The sequence below is a fragment of the Pleuronectes platessa genome, chromosome 8, assembly GCF_947347685.1.
Source record: "Pleuronectes platessa chromosome 8, fPlePla1.1, whole genome shotgun sequence".
In the NCBI taxonomy this organism is placed as follows: domain Eukaryota; kingdom Metazoa; phylum Chordata; class Actinopteri; order Pleuronectiformes; family Pleuronectidae; genus Pleuronectes; species Pleuronectes platessa.
Window position 1 is genome coordinate 2580980 of NC_070633.1, and position 18562 is coordinate 2599541.

The 18562-nt window shown below is 41.0% G+C and overlaps 1 protein-coding gene and 1 long non-coding RNA gene across 2 annotated transcripts in view; one reads left to right on the forward strand and one right to left on the reverse strand.

Annotated features, from left to right (window-relative positions):
- Positions 1-10976, reverse strand: part of gfra3 (GDNF family receptor alpha 3) — a 30815-nt gene extending 19839 nt beyond the window's left edge. The window contains exons 1-2 of the mRNA XM_053429417.1: positions 10919-10976; positions 9484-9780 (exon numbers count right to left, since the gene is read on the reverse strand). Of these exons, the coding sequence (XP_053285392.1) occupies positions 9484-9780; positions 10919-10976 (355 nt within the window). The remainder of the gene's footprint in view (positions 1-9483; positions 9781-10918) is intronic.
- Positions 10977-12039: 1063 nt separating this feature from the next.
- Positions 12040-13584, forward strand: LOC128446307 (uncharacterized). The gene is made up of 4 exons (XR_008339567.1): positions 12040-12105; positions 12240-12363; positions 12472-12649; positions 13139-13584. It is a non-coding gene; the product is annotated as an uncharacterized LOC128446307 (long non-coding RNA).
- The last annotated feature ends 4978 nt before the right edge of the window (positions 13585-18562 follow it).

The window sequence follows — 18562 nt, forward strand, 5'->3', positions numbered from 1 at the left end:
GGTACATGGTACAAGCTAACCAGTGCTTCTGCTCTGATTCCAAAAAAGAAGCCGCAGTAATAATTTCAGTCCGTAGTGGAAACCCTGTATTGATACCTTTGTTGCCACTCTTCTTAAACTAATTTGACAAACCGCCTCGTTCACATTACAGAGGTCTCCTCTCTCATCTCTGCTTCACTGACCATGTGTCTGTGTGTGGGGCTGGGGCCAGACCTTCCCCGCCCCTGGTTTATAGTAATGCTAGATAAGTAGGTTAGCATGCTTACAATGGTACACCTTGAGCTCATGAGACTGTTATCTTTGCAGGTGCTATATTTGGTCATAAACAAAAGCCCTTTAAATTTAAAGTTAGAGGATACAAACAATTCTAAGAAGTAGGATGCAGTGCTCGTTCTAAAAACAGCCCAGTTGTGCTTGCTTCAACGTTTCCTGACTGGACAAGGTGCGGGTTGACTTTACTATCAGTCCAGAACTAGAAGTAGAAGCACAGTGTGACTAAAGTGGGTGAAGAAAAGACCATATGTTTCTCTTATATCATTCCAACTATATCTGTCAGCTTCTATGATATGACACCACTCAAAAACCTTTTAGTTGCTCAGGTAGGCTATTTAAGCAAATAATTATTTTATTAATAAAAAATTACATTTAATAATGATCTTTCTTCCAATATCACTTCCAAATATTATTGCTGCTTAGTGCTTATATAAAAATATGAGGGATAAAATGTGTAATAAGCAAGATGCGGGTAAGACCAATACTCATCATCAGCTCATGTTGAGGGCGGCTTTTGTCCAATTGTGAAAACCATTAGCTGAGCCTTGATTGACCAGTGGACGAGCCGTTTTTTGTGCCAATTATTTAAACACATTCCAAAGTACAAACTCAATCAAGAATGTAATAGCATGTAAAGTGTTTATATATGTAAATCCTATTCCAGGCGATATATATTTATGGTAATGACACGCTAGAGCAGCCTAGCAGCGTTAGGAACTGAGGAGTGTGTAATTACACTAATGCTCCGCTGACTAATAGGCCACAGGGGAGAAGGAGTCTGCTGGCTAGTGTTAGCTCACTTACTAATGCACACATCATACCAGCTCTCCAGATAGGCTTGTATTAATGTGTGTGTGTGTGTGTGTGTGTGTGTGTGTGTGTGTTTGTGTGTGTGTGTACATGGAAGTCTACCATATGAGTCTTCTTTGGCAAGGTGACATATTTATGGTTAAAGTTAATAATCAAAAATTGGGCAATTATGGATTTAGGGAGTTAATATATATCTATTGTTTATATTCATCTGTATTTTGGTGTATGTTAAAACACCTGCTCCTGTTGTTTCTGTATAAGTCACCAGTAATGGAAAGTTATAGGTATTTACATATTAGTACTGTAAGTAGTGATGTTGATGTACTTGTAGTGCTATACTTTACACTTCACTCCACTAATTCTCAGTGTAAGAACACTTACTCTACTTAAGTGATAGCTATGACTAATCTTACAAATACAAATTGTACAGGCAAAGGAAAGGACTACCATATCTAACGTAACTTCTGTGCATAGTGCAGAAAATTAGGTTCCATCTCCAGCTTCCTCTACAGAACCAGCTGAGTATTAAAGTGAATCCAAGATAGTCTCTATTTGAACGTTAAGACTCAAATGATTGTCTAGGTTGGCGTTGGCGTAAAAACCTTCCAACTACCTCCAGGTCCCCTACACTGTTCAAAGATTTCATGCCACTTTAGGGACTTAACAATTCGGGATACTGTCAGTGTTATCACTTACAACTTCCAAACCTCTCAAATCTTTACAAAAAAAAAAAAACATTCAGGAATGCAATGTCTAATAGTAATCTATATGTGCCTTTTCAGTTTGCTTTCAGAGTGTCATTCCACTAAGTGCACTTAGAAAAGCGGTGAAAGATCTGCTCATATTGGATTCCTGAAGTCGGTTCAAACCTAGATGCTGGTCATTGGCCAACCCTGACACTGGTTTGATCAATCAACGGCAGCTCTGGAAAACTGTGCTTATTTCTATAAAGTCTGACAACCTTGTTTTACATTTAATCTTATGCTCTTATTTGATCAGCACCTTTATTACCTACATGACTCAGTTAAATGCTGGTCTTTGCTTTCCATAGATGAAGATACCCTAACTCATTCCTCTGTCATCCAGACTTGCCATTATGTTTTCAGTTCAACCACAAGCTGGTGCTATAGTCATCAGATGATTTTGAACGCTACAGGTAGAACTTCAGCTGAATCCAGAACAATTGACCACATTATAGACTAATTTCGTTGGCTCCCTTGTTATGTCAGATCAGATTTGTTTCTTATCACCTACAAAATCCTAAAGGGTCTGACCTATTTCCTATCATGCCCCCTTCCCATGGACCAAACTTACTGCTAATATATGTCTGTCTGACTGCATGTTCAAGCGTTAAATCTTCATACAATAACAGTTATGCTTTAAACACTTTGAATACATGTACTGGGTCAGTTGTAATCAGAATATGTGTCAAACCACAAACATAAAGCACAGTCCATGGGGTCCTTTTGGCAAGGCTAATTTACATTTTCTGATAACACCTGAATCTGTCTGGCCCTTTGTTTGTTTATTCCATCAAACACATGAGTATCCAGACTGTGAGCTCTTCTCTCTCAGCCTGTTTTCTTCTCCCTGTCCTGTCTTATCAGTCAGACTCTCTGTGCTGGACCATCTGCCATCCTGGGACCTGTCTCGCTCCCCTGGCTGTCCTTGTTTTGGAGCTTTGTCCTATATGAGTCCCAGCCTCTTCCTTGTTTTTTCCCCCTTCTATGTATTTTCTTCTCCTGTGTGCTTACTATGGCTTGCCTCATGTGGTTGTAAGGGCTATCCTCATTTTAGATCTTCCTATATATTTTTAATATAGAATTATTTTCTAATTGTTCATACTGTGAATTTTCTATGTACTTCATATTATAGACACAACAAATATTGCATGTCTACCTCATCTGCTGCTCATTCTGAGGTTTTTTCAATTGTTCCCCACTTTTTGGGGGTTAGAGGTTATTCTTATGAGGTTTCTGAAGAAACACATATTCTCACATTTAGTTTGTTATTATGGTATATTCTATGCAGCCGAGATGGCGATGTTGTTTTTGAAGTTGATGTTGATGGAGGAATCTCAGCGGATGTAGTTCTTGTTTGTATTATATGTTTATTACACAGAAGATTTGCAGGTCAGGACGGGCACCATGGAATACCACATGCCAAAATGATTTACTCTAGCGAATATACAACATTATTAATTTGATAAATGGTAAATGGTTTTGTATTTGTAGCGCTTTTCTAGTCTTGATGACCACTCAAAGCGCTTTACAGTACAGTTTTACATTCACCCACACATTCATACAGTGCATCTATTCGCAGCACTTTGTTATTCTATGGGGGGGGCATTCGGGGTTCAGCATCTTGCCCAAGGACACTGTGGCATGCAGATGGGTCAGACTGGGGATCGAACCGCCGACCTTCAGGTTTGAGAACGACCACTCTACCCCTCAGCCACAGTTGAGGGTGTCAAGTTGTGCTGCAATGATTATAAATCCCCTTAAGGCACATTTGTGTTTGGTAATAGTTGTAATGTTTGACTTGACTTTAGTTTACTTGCACCAAATCCCACATACACCATCCTGCTGCTGCCCAAAGCAAAAGGATGCATTTATTGTATTGGTGTGGTGCTGTCTGAGCACACTGGAATGACGTTCCAGGAATTCATATATTTGAAGCATCATCCATATCAGTGTTTGTCAAGCAAAATCAAATGGAATGGTCAGGGTTATCAAATTAATACTTGACTTATACTTACAGATTCCTAAGGTCAATTCATGAACTGAGTGACACTCCAAAAAAAGTAAAAACCTTAACGTTACAAGTAGCTGCTAGTAGCCTTTGAGATGCACAATGAATATCATAATTTGTTTCTACCTAGCTAAGATCAACTATACATTACATGAATAGTCAATGGTAAATGGTCTGTATTTATATTTGGTATATATGGTCATATAATCTTGATGACCACTCAAAGTTCTTAACAGTAGCCATTCATCATACACGGCCGGCACAGCTGTCAAGAGCAATTTGGAGTTCGGTGTCTTGCCCAAGGACACTTCAGCATGCAGAATGGGGGACACCGAGATTGAAACCAATGACCTTCTAGTTTGAGGACGACGTGCTCTACCTTCTGCACCACAGCCATTTTTTTAATTTATCATTCACTCTACACTGACAGTCTTTTTAATGAATTTACAAAGAAACATAACAAAAGGTTATTACTTAAAGAAATTCTGCCCCTAATTGATAGTTCGTTACTTAACACAATCAATCTATCATTATCATCAGGTTGTGTACCACAGTCTTTTAAAATAGCAGTAATCAAACCCATTCTCAATAAACCAACCCTAGACCCAGAGGTTTTAGCCAATTAGAGACCAATATCTAATCTTCCCTTCATGTCTAAAATCTTAGAAAAAGTGGTAGCCAATCAGCTGTGTGAGTTTCTCCAGGAAAATAATATATATGAAGACTTTCAGTCGGGGATCAAAGCCTTGGCAAAAGTCACTAATGACCTTTTAATAGCCTCAGATCAGGGACTTGTGTCTGTCCTCGTTCTGCATTTGACACAATTGACCATCAAATTCTATTACAAAGACTTAAACAGTTAATTAACATTAATGGAACCGCCCTTAACTGGTTTAAATCGTATTTTTCTGATCGCTCCCAATTCGTGCAAATTAATGATGAGTCATCTGTGCGCACCAAAGTTAACCATGGTGTTCTACAGGGCTCTGTGCTCGGCCCAATTTTATTCTCATTATATATGCTTCCACTAAGAAACATTATCAGGACACACTCGGTAAATTTCCACTGCTATGCGGATGACATCCAGTTATACTTGTCAATAAAACCTGAACAAAGTAATCAATTAAATAAACTTCGAGCATGTCTCAAGGACATAAAAACCTGGAAGACCCGCAATTTTCTCTTATTAAACTCAGACAAAACAGAGGTTATAATACTTGGCCCCAAACACCTTAGGGATACATTATCTAATGATATAGCTGCGCTAGACGACATTGCCCTTGCTTCCAACAAAACAGTCAGGAACTTGGGAGTGATCTTTGATCCTGATTTATCCTTTAATAGTCATTTAAAACAAATTTCTAGGACCGCCTTTTTCCACTTGCGTAATATCTCAAAAATCAGACATGTCCTTTCGCAAAAAGATGTAGAAAAACTAGTCCACGCCTTTGTTACATCGAGACTGGACTATTGTAATTCATTATTATCAGGCTCCAGCAGTAAGTCGTTAAAGACTCCACAGCTTGTCCAAAAAGCCGCAGCACATGTCCTGACGAGAACAAAGAGAAGAGAACACATTTCTCCAGTATTAGCATCGCTACACTGGCTTCCAGTTAAATCTAGAATAGAATTTAAAATTCTCCTCCTCACCTTCAAGGCCCTTAATAATATAGCGCCTTTTTACCTTAAAGAGCTGTTAGTACCTTATAAACCCACTAGAGCACTCCGCTCCCAGAATTCAGGCCTACTTGTCGTCCCTAAAGTCTCTAAAAGTAGGGTAGGAGCCAGAGCTTTCAGCCATCAAGCTCCTCTGCTGTGGAATAAACTACCACTTTCAGTTCGGGAGGCAGACACCATCTGTTCGTTTAAGAGTAGGCTCAAAACCTTCCTTTTTGATAAAGCTTGTAGTTAGAGCTAATTAGTGCGGCAGAACGTTACTTGTTCTATTTTATGACACATGACACACATAGCTTCTTTTTCCAGCTTCTCCTTCCTCTTCTCCATCCCTATCCCCCTTCCCCGGAATCCCTTTGCTTTATCACCCGCAGATCCAGGGCCTCTGTGGCCGCACCATGGATTGCGGTTTGTGGATCACGCACCGGGGGTCGCGGTGGTGGACCCAGTGTGGCGGATTCTGTGTCATGTGGGCTGATCGTGGTGCTGGTGGCGGACCCTGTATCGCGTTGGCATTGGGTACGGGTGGTGGACCAGGACCGTGGTGGGTCCTGGTGGGCGGCGGTGGACGGTGACTGAGGTCTGGAGTGGCGTCTGGTCTGGATGGTGGATCGTGGTCCTACTGGTTGCTGACCATGGACTGTGATTGCAGCGGGACTGCTTGGCATGTCATGTTGGGGTTATACTTCGGGAGGTTTACCCTCATCAATGCTGCTAGAGACTTTAATCTTTAATCTTGAAGACTTTAATCTTGATGATGTTTTCCTACACGTGGCATCTATTACACTTCTGTCCGTCCTGGGAGAGGGATCCCTCACATGTGGCTCTCTCTGAGGTCCCTACGTATTTTTACCCTGTTAAAAGGGTTTTTAGTAGTTTTTCCTTACTCTTGCTGAGGGTTAAGGACAGATGATGTCACACCCTGTTAAAGCCCTATGAGACGAATTGTAATTTGTGAATATGGGCTATACAAATAAAATTTGATTGATTGATTGATTGATTATTAACCTGAGGAGGCCCAGCCTCCTTGATGTGTGGTCATGGGATGATGCTGGCCTTAAGCCGATTGAGTGTCAGAGGTCAAATCTCAGTGGGAGCAGCCAGGAGCGAGATTTTTACCCCACCAGGAGATACAATCTCCATGCTGGATTTTAGAGGGAAACTTTAGCTGGCTTCAGCTTGGCCCACAGGCCTAACTTTTATAACCTATTGTCTGGTCAACTCAATGGGCTGTTGCCCAACAGCTATACAAATAAAATTTGATTGATTGATTGATTGAAGGTTAAACTTGACGGGCTGGTGCTGCATTACAATGCCTGCTGAGAATAGAGGTTAGCTTAGCGACATTTTTATAACCTATCAGCAGTTGCTGGTTTTGTGTTTTTTTCCAAAGATTTTTATCTTGAAGAAAAACCACTGGGAGTTAGGAAAAATTTAAACAGATGTGTATGCTGGCTTTGGCATTTTCATTAGATTTGTTGGCAACAAGAGGAAAGGATAATACCTGCCTTACCCTTTAAAGGGACGATATAATGCAAAATGCACTTATTCAACATTTGTGTGTCTCTTGTGTGTGTACAGACAGTCTCTTCTCTTGGTCCATCATTCAGTAAAACTGTTTGCAAACATGCCAGTCAGATTTTGCTCCCCTCTTGACATCAAGAGAGAAAAACAAGAGCATGTAAAATGCTTTCTTGTTGGATGCAAGGACCAACACAACAGCCTTTTTGTCCTCCCGTCAACTGTGGAAGTGAAGACCCAGTGGCTTACGTTTATTTCAATGGCAATGTCCCCAAGACTGCAAAAATGTTTATGCACATCACTGCACTTCTGACTGCTTTCTGAACAAGTGACAGTCAGGGATGCTGGGCTCAAGAGGTAGAGTATGTGTCTAGCTCCTCCTCCTCTGTGTTGTGTGTTGAAGTGTCCTTGAGCAAGATTCTGAACCTCTTACTACCGTGTCATCAGTGTGTGATTGTGTGTGTTAAAGGGTGAATGAGACTTTCGTTGTAAAACACTTGGAGTTGTTGTGTAAGGGCAGTCCACGCTACTGACTACCAATAAACTGACAAACTTCATTAGTCTGTAAGTTTTGCAATGTTGCATATTATTTTCAGACTGTGGCCAGAACATTTTTTATCCACAGATTGTAGCAATACTATACTAATGTTAATTTTGTTTGAAGGACAGTCAGAAACTGTGAGACAACTACGGCTTGAGCTATGCAACAATACATAAGATGCTATTAATGGTTCTTAGCTTAGTTGTAACAGTAAATACCTTACTACTCTGTGATCCCCAGTATGTATGTCGCCGATATAATGTTATATGCATTTATTTAATAGACCGGCCGTGAGATGACTTTGAAAAAAGAGTTGGTCAAACCGCACTTCCTACAGCCACAAGCTTGGCCAGAATATAAGCTATATTTGCTTTTTAACAACATATTTGTGTAAACAACTAGCTGCACTGTTAACAAAATCATTTACATTATTGTACCATGTATGTTAACCTCTAGAGGGCAAATAGGCACATTGGTACAATTTCTGAAAGCACATTTTATTTTGTCTGAATCTAACTACCCTACACTACAATGGGAATGTGTATTACCCACAATTCACAACATCTGTAGGAGACCCTTTCCTTTAAGAGCTGAGCGAAACAATCAAGTTCAATTTAGAGGATCAAACACTCTAAATATCATATGCATTGTCAAATACTGTTCTTTTGTATCCTGCATTAAGAGCTGATTAATACTAATTGCCAATGTGTATTTGTATTTGAATCTGGTGAGTGATGGGTGCTTGCTTTGGACCCAGATCACATTGTGAAAAGTACAAAGCTTATTGAAAATAAATGGTAAATGGTCTGTGTTTATATAGTGCTTTTTTTTTACTTGATGACCAGTCAAAGCACTTTATAGTACAGTTACGCCATTCTATCCACACACACACTCATACAGTTCATCTCTGTGAAGCACTTTCTCAATCACACATCACTCAGTACAGGCAAAGTTTGGGGCATCGTTCAGTTACTGAAAGAAAGATATTAAATATGTTTCATAGTCAAACTTTAGTGCACTATCAAAAGATCCCATTACAATTAAATGAGGAAAAAGTCATGGACATGTCATCTTAATTGCTGATGTTGTTTTTTTCAGATTTCCAATCAGATTCCTGCACAAATGTGCTGAGGGTAACTTTTCATTTTGAAAAGCAGTTTTGAAAAGTACAGTGAAAGTCAGGTTAACATTTTATCTGTGTTTTAGGAAGAGAAGCCTTAAAGAGGAAGGAGTAAATACTGAGTGTTCAAGGTCGGAGATGAAAATATAAAAAGATGTATATCTATGAGAAGAGTAACTCTTTAACTTCTGCTAAACAGCTGCTTAACACAAATGGCAGTCAGTGAAAGTAAGTGTGTCTTGAAGGTGCTTTTTGTAAGTTTTGCTGCATACATTGCAAGTTCAGACTAAATCTGGTTTCCTTTACTTACCAAGAGCTGTGATGGTAAGCAACAACAATATTATAAGCTAATGTGGATGTAGCATATATTTCACTTCTGTCCATCCTGGGAGAGGGATCCCTCACATGTGTCTCTCTGAGGTTTCTACGTTCTTTTTAGCCTGCTAAAAAATGTTGGTCGTTTTTTGTAGTTCTTCCTTACTCTTGTTGAGGGTTAAGGGCAGAGGAATGTTCCACCTTGTTAAAGCCGTATGAGACAAATTCTGACTTGTGAATATGAGCTATACAAATAAAATTTGATTGATTGATTATCAATTTCACCTAAATTACATTCTGCAAATTAAATATTTTGTACAGTAATCTTCAACTGATTTAGATCAAGGATGACTGATCCAGTTTTTTTTAACACATTGTCTATATCTTCAAAATACTGGATGGGAACCCAGCTCAGATATGCATCCACATACAGATTGTTATGAGTACCCGTTTCCACCCCAACAGCACCCGGACTGACCTGGCAGCAGGCGAACCCTCCAGTATATGCGCAGACACTGCTCCTCCTTGCGAAAACCACGGGGGCACTTGCAGGCCAACAGAGCGGGGTGTTTGGCCAGCAGAACATCCCGTCTCTCCAGGCACTCAGCTGTGGCCTGCTCCCCTAGTGGAGAAATGGCTGCGTCAGCCGCACACAGCTCCAAGCCCCGGTACAATGCCTCACACCGCAGATCAGCAGAGCACACCCGATGAGCTTCAACACAGTTAGTAAGGGTGGAGGGGTAGGAGAAAATTGGTGATGAGGATGACAAGGCATCTAAGAGAGGGGAAAAAAGATGGAGAAGGACATAAATTGAGAAGTAATCACAAAAAAAAAAAATGTTAAAAACGTAACATCTTTGAGAAATTAACTCTTGGCACCTTGAATGTAGTAAAAAGTGGTTCCAAAGTAGTAAATCTCATGCTATAAAGATGTATTCATTGTAGGCAACATGTTTAGACAACCACAGCTTTGAGTGAATGGGTGAGGAACCTTCGACCGCAAGACCAAATATACTTTCAACAATTTGATGCCGCCCATAATTGAATTTATAAACAACATGAATTGCAAGGGCTGCGGGGGCTCTCCTCCTGGCCCTGTAAGGTTCATAGCACCTGTTAACATTGTAGCTACACTAATGTTAGCAGATCTCTTGAAGGTCTTATCCTATCAGGAGGGGCGGGTCTTTTTTGGCCCAGTTGGACAGTTTGACTTTGTCATATTGGCTCGTCAGAGGACAATGTGCAGATAAGCTGTAAGTTTTGCTTGTAGCCTATAACTTCAGTATGATGTGGACAGAGAGTAAATGTCTGTTTTACAGCACAAATTTTAATAACACATACGGTAATTCTACAACTACAAAAACTTTTTTAACTCATGCAAATTATATTTTTGTCAATACATTATCAAAAACGTTTCCTTTACAAATTCACACATTCAGATACATGCCTACATTTAATCAACCTTTCAGGCCTGACAGCAAAATCTGTCCTGAGAAATCCGATAGGTATCAAGTACTCTTGATTTTTTTCTATTCATACCATACCATATCTCCTATTATATATACTCTATACACACAGAGAGACTTAGAATGGAGCAAGGTGATGCATGTAGCAACTTGATGCATGTAGCCTTACAATTTTAAAAATAAGATTTTTTTTAAAGGGGACATATTATGAAAATTCCACTTTTGTAGTGCTTCTACACATTAGTTTGGGTATCTGGCATGTCTACCGTCCCAAAAACTCTGGAAAAAAATCACTCCCGCGATTTGTTGTGGTTCCTCTATTTCAGAAACTATGTGCTGAAGTGCGTCCAATGGAATTTCCCCCGAAATAGACGTCATAGTCGAAAAATGCCCATTTAGTACATTCCCCCATAGCTCTATGCACTCCCCCACTACCACTCGACCCACCCCTAGATGGACCCTCCCACTTTATAGAATTTCGGTCCACCGGTGTCCGCCATTTCATTCTTGCAAGCCTTGGAAACACTTGGATAAGCTAACAGCAGCATGAATCAATTACGACAACCGAGATGCTCAGTGGTCGGCTGCACAAATCAGCACAAATGTCTTCATGTGACTCCAGCTTCAGAAGACACAAGATTGAGATGGATTGAGTTCATATATGATGGCAACGTTCCTGCCACCACTTTGAATCGGACTGTTTTATCAACCTGGGCCAATATAACGCTGGATTCTCTAAAAGGTTGTTATTGAAAGAGGGGTCGGTGCCATCTTTCCATCGCAATACTGAAGACGAGGGAAATGTAAGTATTTTTTTTAAATAATTCTGGTATTTGCTTCTTTTAGACATTTTGTGTGGAGGCTAGTGCCGTTAGCATGTTGTGCCGTGTGTGAGGCGGTGGGGGGCTAGTATGTAGTGGTGGGGGATAGGGAGAGACTTTACAGGAGTTTTCATTAATCAAGGACGGCTGGCGAGAGTCCACTGAACGGTGATCGCACGGCAGGTTCGTGAGTGTTGCGCTCTCCACGCTCTTCCCCCCCTCCGCTTGAGGGGCCGTAGCAGCTACTACGAACCCCGGTAGTAGCTGCTATGAGCGTCGGTAGTAGCTGCTGTAGCTTGAAGTTAGCTACGGATGCTTGTAGTAGCTGCTACGAGCTCCGGTTGTAGCTGCTGTAGCTTGAAGTTAGCTACGGATGCTTGTAGTAGCTGCTACGAGCTCCGGTTGTAGCTGCTGTAGCTTGAAGTTAGCTACGGATGCTTGGAGCAGCTGCTACGAGCTCCGGTTGTAGCTGCTGGAGCTTGAAGTTAGCTACGGATGCTTGGAGCAGCTGCTACGAGCTCCGGTTGTAGCTGCTGGAGCTTGAAGTTAGCTACGGATGCTTGGAGCAGCTGCTACGAGCTCCGGTTGTAGCTGCTGGAGCTTGAAGTTAGCTACGGATGCTTGTAGTAGCTGCTACGAGCTCCGGCTGTAGCTAACTTCCAGCCCAGTGCTGCCGTGGGAAAAAATCAGCGGCACAGTACTAACGGGAGGACACGCGAGCTTGGGGGGGGGGGGAGGGGGAGAGCGCACAACACTCACGAACCTAACTTCCAGCTACAGCTGCTGCTACGGCCGCTCGTTCAAGATACCGGAGTATGTTGTTGTCATAATGTGCGGGACTAGAACGATTATTCATTACCAGCCCTAGTTGGGGAAATGTGCCCTTGTATCCTTGTATGCATGACAGTAATACAAACATGAATAACATTGCTGCTTTTGGTGTTCAGGCAAGCACATCTGTTCACGGTGCTAGGCTACATCACGTAGCATGCCAGACGGACCCACCACAGATGCGCACACATGGAACGCAGCTTTCTATGAAAACACTGCGACCTCACTACAAAAGTACAGGTTGGTTTACCCTCAGTTACTTCATTCATTGATTGTGTCTCCGTGTTAAAGTTGTAACAGCATCTCATTTGTTGTGACTCCATGGATACTGTGTCTGTTTTATCATAGGCACACAGAAAACTGTGCTGCACTGATGTTGGTGTTGGGACCTCAGCTGTAAGAGACCTCGTTTGGAGGAGGGAGAGGACAACCCAAGTTGTTCAAGTATGGACTTCGGAGAGCCACAGGATGCTACCTATGATCCTGATGACTCAATCACAGTCTTGACTGAGTCAGCAGATGTGACGTGAGTGACTCAATATTTAATCTAAACATTTCAATAATCAGATGGATTACCATCCTACACTTTTTTAGCTGTTGCAGCCTTTTGGTGAAATCTTTGTCGTTCTAATAGAATGGAATCTTCCAACCCTGTTCATAAGACACCCACATATATTGTCTATGAAAACTGCCTCCTGGAGCTGTTTGAGGTTTGTCCTGTGTGTCGGCGGGGGACAGATGTAATACATAAGAAGGGCGAGTGCACAGAAAGCCGGTGAAAGCAGATGCAACCTTCCGTGATTCTCACAGGCTCTATTTAAAAGCCAAACAATGTACAAACAGTATGTGAAACATAAATAACATATCGATTAACTGGTGTCTTTAAATGGTCTTCACGATTTAAAGACCATTTATTTATCGTCTTCACGATAAATAGAATAAAATAATTATAAAAAGAAAATGATAAATACAAAAAGTGCAAAATGTCCAACTTTTTCCCCAATTTGTATTACAGATTACGTGGATAACCTGTTGGACCTCATCTTTCACGAGGTTTTTCAGGACCCGGCCCCATATGTGAATGAGGTGCTGAAGATCTCAAAACCTGAGGACCTCTCTGCTAAGTATGAGAAACCTGACAAGCAGGAAGTTATAGGCAGGTCTGAACCCTGTATAACTTCCCTGAGCATCAGGGAACACTCTGCGTATCTGGAGCACCGAGCAGGAGGGCAGGACCACCCTGATTCTCCGGCCCAGGTGGCCTCAACACCAGCTCACAAAGCTTCTGTACGCCAAATACCTGTAACGGCTGAGCAAAGTTTACATTGTATTTAGAGAATAAAGGTGACACACAAATATAAAGTGTTCCTTTGTTTACAGTATGGCTACTGATGGCACAAATTGTATTTTTGTAATCAATGTTTTCATTATACTTGGTATTTTTTGTATTTATTACCTCTGTCCCAGCCAGTACGTTTAATAACTATTTTTAAAAAGCTCTGTGGCATTCTTTTTAGCAATCTTTCTGACAATAAAAGTTTATAGAAACAGTTGTGTGCTTTTAATGTTTGATATGTAACATGTTAACAATTGACACGTGTAAGATGAGCAGTTAGCAAAGTAATACAGAGGGAAGAGTAATTTATGTATTTTATTCCTCAGTCATATTTGTATTGCAGAAATGACTGATATCTCATGCATAAAAAAAACAAAACTTACTGCTCTATTCCTCTTGGACATAAAGGCCCATAATCTGCCCTATAGATGTTGAATGCATTCTGTAGTGAGAACACATTCAAACACACAGGCTAATTAATGGAGGTAAAAACGTTATGTCCTACACCTCCATGAGAGGGGGGAGGGGTGAGGAGGGGGAGGGATGAGAGGGGTGAAAGGGGGTGGGGTAAGATGGGGGCGGGCTGAGAGGGGGGCGGGGCCCTCAAAACAGGTCGATCTGAGGAGGTCTGTTTTAGACAGAGTAAAAAGGTGCTGTTTTAAATGATCCTTGTGGTATTTTTACCAAAAAATGTTACAGAAATTTCATTAAGACCCCAAGGAACCATATCAAATGTGGTGAAATGGGCATAATATGTCCCCTTTAAATAAAAAATATATATATGGAAAATCAATGTGTATACATCACATTTTGGTGTGAAATTATTTTTGAAAATCATTTCACAAGATCAAAATATCAGTGACTTAACTTGACGATGGTGTGGACTAATAATTTCACACTCTGCCAAAGACATCCAGAAATCCAACCATTCACTGGACTGTTGTGTGATTGGAGAACCTCGGCAACAACTGCAGCCTTCTATTTTATATTTCAGTGTTTCTTGTGAGTCAGGTGCTTACAGGTGTAGGTGTAAGAACTAAAAGAGAAACATGGAAGCCACTTGCTTTTCACCCTCAGCCCACCACCAGAAATCAGACCCTTTCCATGTTCCACAGTAGAATATTTCTCTGATGTGGAGAACTCCAGAAACAGAAATATACAGCCTCAGGGTGAGGTGGCAGCCTCAACGACGCTGAGGTTTTGTTCTTATGGAAAGAATGTTTTGTAACCTGGCACTGTTTGTGCAGAATGTGCTTGCCATCCTGGCATCAAGCACAGCCAGCAAAAGAGACTTTTATTTGGCGGGATGTGTGACTCCAGAGTGGAGAACTCAGCTTAAACCAATGTTTTTTTTTGCAATCCAGAGAGTAATTGAAATAATTACTAAAGTAATTACAATTGAATTCATGTTTCTACATTTGATTAAAGCTGCCCCACACACAGCTTTATTCAGTTATCCCATTTGTATTTGTATTTTGTGTAATCTTATTGTGGCCCTTTAGGTCCACATCCCGAAATGTTTTATTAAACCCAATCATGAGCCACAGAGTGAAGTCCATATTGTTTTTGTATAGTTGAAGCAATGTGACCTCATGTGCATGCAAAATTATAACTAGTTAAAGTGGTTGACTGGTTAGCTTATGCTTTTTAAAATGGGTTCGGGTAGCAGGACACACATTAACATGTCAATTATCAGAGAGATAATTGTGATCAACAGGTTGGTTCTGGTATCGAAGGTTTGCAGAGGTTGCATAAAGTTATTGGACAGAGCTAATAAGGTATCTCCCAGCAACCTTTGTTTTTGACTCTTACTGCTGTTTGTCAGCAGTATACACATACTAAACACCTGCATGTGAAGCCATTAAATGTGGCAATTCCTTTGAATTTGCCTCAACATTTTTTGTTGGACCTTTTTATCCAAAAGAGATTGTATGAATCGGCACGATAATAGGTGTGGTCGGCTAGATTGTGAACTAACTAACTAAGTGAAGATGTACCTGTGCACATGCAAAATGTGGGATAAATGTGCACTGAAACTGTCCTGAGGTTTTATGAATCTACTTCATTAACAGAAACAGATAGGATGACAAAGGAGAGGGACTGGTGGGAAACAAGAAACGGAGACACTGACACGCACACACACACACACACACAAAGAGAGAGAGTGTGAGACACAGTCAGGTAACGCCTGTACAGTTTTCAGTTTAGAGTGAACAAACAATCCAGCAGTTAAATTCATGCAAATATTTCTGCCCACATCTGCTTTGTGTTCTGTTTAAACACACCTTAACAATATTACAAAAAATTACAGTATTTAATCCAAGTAAGGATGAAAATAAACACTTCTTTCAGAACAGTAAGGGTTGCCAAAATTATTACAGCAGGATTTAAAATAGTTTGAGACACAGCTGGTAGCATATCCAAAATGCTTGGAGATTTATTAATTTAACTGACATGTTTCATCATAATAATATCTCTTCTGTCCCATGATGAGCACTAAATGACTGAATGCAAATTCACATTATATGTGTCTCTGCAAATACAGAGACCCTCTGAAAAAGTATGCTTTAACAAGTTCAAGAATGAAACGTCGATTAACAGTCACTGTAAACCAAATCTTACTTCAGTGTAGCTGGTGGATTCTATTCAATAAAATTTGCATTTGTTCGTGGAAATATTTTTATGTTATTGTAAAATTCCAATATCCATGCTTTTTTGCAACATGACATATTTTATATGGCAAAATTACATAGTTGTAATTGAAGTTATACGACACAAAACAAATGGGTTTCAATGTCTGTGCAACTTCACTAAAAAGGTTACGCAAAACGTGTTCCTTACAAAGTCCTTAATAATCAGGCCTTTTCATTTGTCAAAGAGCTCATACTAACAATAGATGACATACGCTCCTCATTCTCCAACCCACCTTGTGAAAGTACCTTTCCATCAACTTCATGTTCATCTTCATCCCATTCTCTTTCCTCTTTCACCCCCCTGTCTCCCAATCCTAGAACCCAAGACCTTCTTCCTTTTCTTACCCATCTTTTTAACACTTCCCTGTCAACTGGCTATCTCCCTAACTCTCTAAAAGAGGAGAGAGTGAACCCTCTCTTCAAGAAACCCACCCTAAACGGGTTTGATGTAAACAACTACAGACCTGTCTCTGTTCTTCCCTTTTTCTTTCCCCTTTCCAAAGCACTTGAGCGTACTATCTTTAATCAACTCTCCTCCTATCTTCACCAGAACAACCTTCTTGACCCTCTCCGATCTGGTTTCAAGGAAGGTCACTCAACTGAGACTGCTCTTCTTGCTGTCTCTGAACAACTTCACACTGCTAGAGCAGCCTCTCTCTCCTCTGTGGTCATCCTTCTTTACCTTTCTGCTGCATTTGACACATTGAACCACCAGATCCGTATTTCCTCCCTTCAGGCTCTCTCCCTGCTCTCTAACTTGGAGAGAGTCTGTGTCAGAACCTTGTCCTCCCACTACTGGGGTCCCACAAAGTTCCATCCTGGGTCCCCTCCTTTTCTCTCTCTTCACCAACTCTCTCAGCTCTGTCATTCACTCACATGGCCCTCCTACCAATCTGAAACTCAGGTAGCAGCACGAATCTCTGCCTGTCTGACTGACATTTCTCAGTGGATGTCCGCACACCAAATATTATTGAATTGGTTTGATTTGAATTAGCAGTAGCACAAGCTGTGTATTGTGACAGTAAACTATTTGGTAATTAAAAAATCTGGAGTTCCTCTTATTTTATAGTGACTTTAGCAAAATTTCTCTGTTTATTGTTGTTTAACCAGAGTTCTCTATATACCCTATATCAGTGGTTCTCAAAGTGGGGGGCGCGAACACTCTCCAGGGGGGGCGCGATGTCACAGACGAAGAAAAGAAAAGTGGCGAAATGCAAATCAAATACTGTTTCGTTCCTGATCCACCAATCAAAAGAGGAGTGTTATCATTTGAACGCGAGTTGCACGTACGCTTCCGAGTATAAAAGTAACTGCAGGCATGGTCAGCGCTCACCCTCATTGAGACGACACCCTGCAGAGTTTGTGCGATTGCTCTTGTTTCCTCTATAATTCAGATATTCATTGATTTATAAACAGTCTTTTTAAAAACTCACTCCTTCCTTAGTAATGCCTTCCTGTACTTGCAACAGGCCTATTCGTAGCCTAATCTAAGGAGTAATTTGCTCCACAGTCTTTTTAGAAAGCTCATAGCCCCAAGAGCTAGCCTTCTAGCTAGCTAACTTCTTCCAACTGCAGCTAGCCCTTTTCTCCTTAACACCTACCTTTTACATCTTCAATCATCCACCGTGTTGCAACAAATAAAACACCAGCACTTGAATACTATTCTGTGCTGTCCCTGTCTACATTGTGTACTGTTCGTTTTGTTAGGAACCATTGCCTAGCACAGCCTTATTCATTATTCGTGTGCAAGTCGCTCAAAGCCACACATACAAACACACTCACAGGACCACGACATTGCAATTAGAACTTTATTAACATCACACACACTGTATCAGCAAACAAACACAACTATGGACAAGTTTCCGATTCGTAAAAGTCAGGCAACCGATGCGCCAGTTGCGAAGAAGCCAAAGCTTCGCAAATAGAGAAGCTTTGGAAAAGAGGACTACCGTTCATTCGCCTGGGTTCGGGATCCATTTCTCTGCTCAGCAGACAAGCTGTCAATAGACATGCAAGAGCAGCTTATTGAGCTGAAGAGTGACACTAGACTAACGCCGGGTTCACACCGGACGCTGAAGCCACGCCAAAGCGTGGCGTAAGCGCAGCGCCAAGCCTTAAATAACAGCTGGCTCCCATCCACTCCCATGTTAAACCGTTGTGCTGGTCACACTGAGTCTATTTTTTCCGCTTGACGCGAGCGTATCGCGACAGGAAACACACTGAAAAATGATTTTAAACGATATTGATGACATATTTTATATGATATAAATTATCAAACGTGCATCCCATACTTTGAATTCCCCTTCTGTTGTCCTGGAGTTTTAATTTTACCACTTTCACCAACCACATTATTAAATGTCCCCTTCTGCCCATCCACTACAGCCACACAAGCAGTCATAAAGATAAAAAG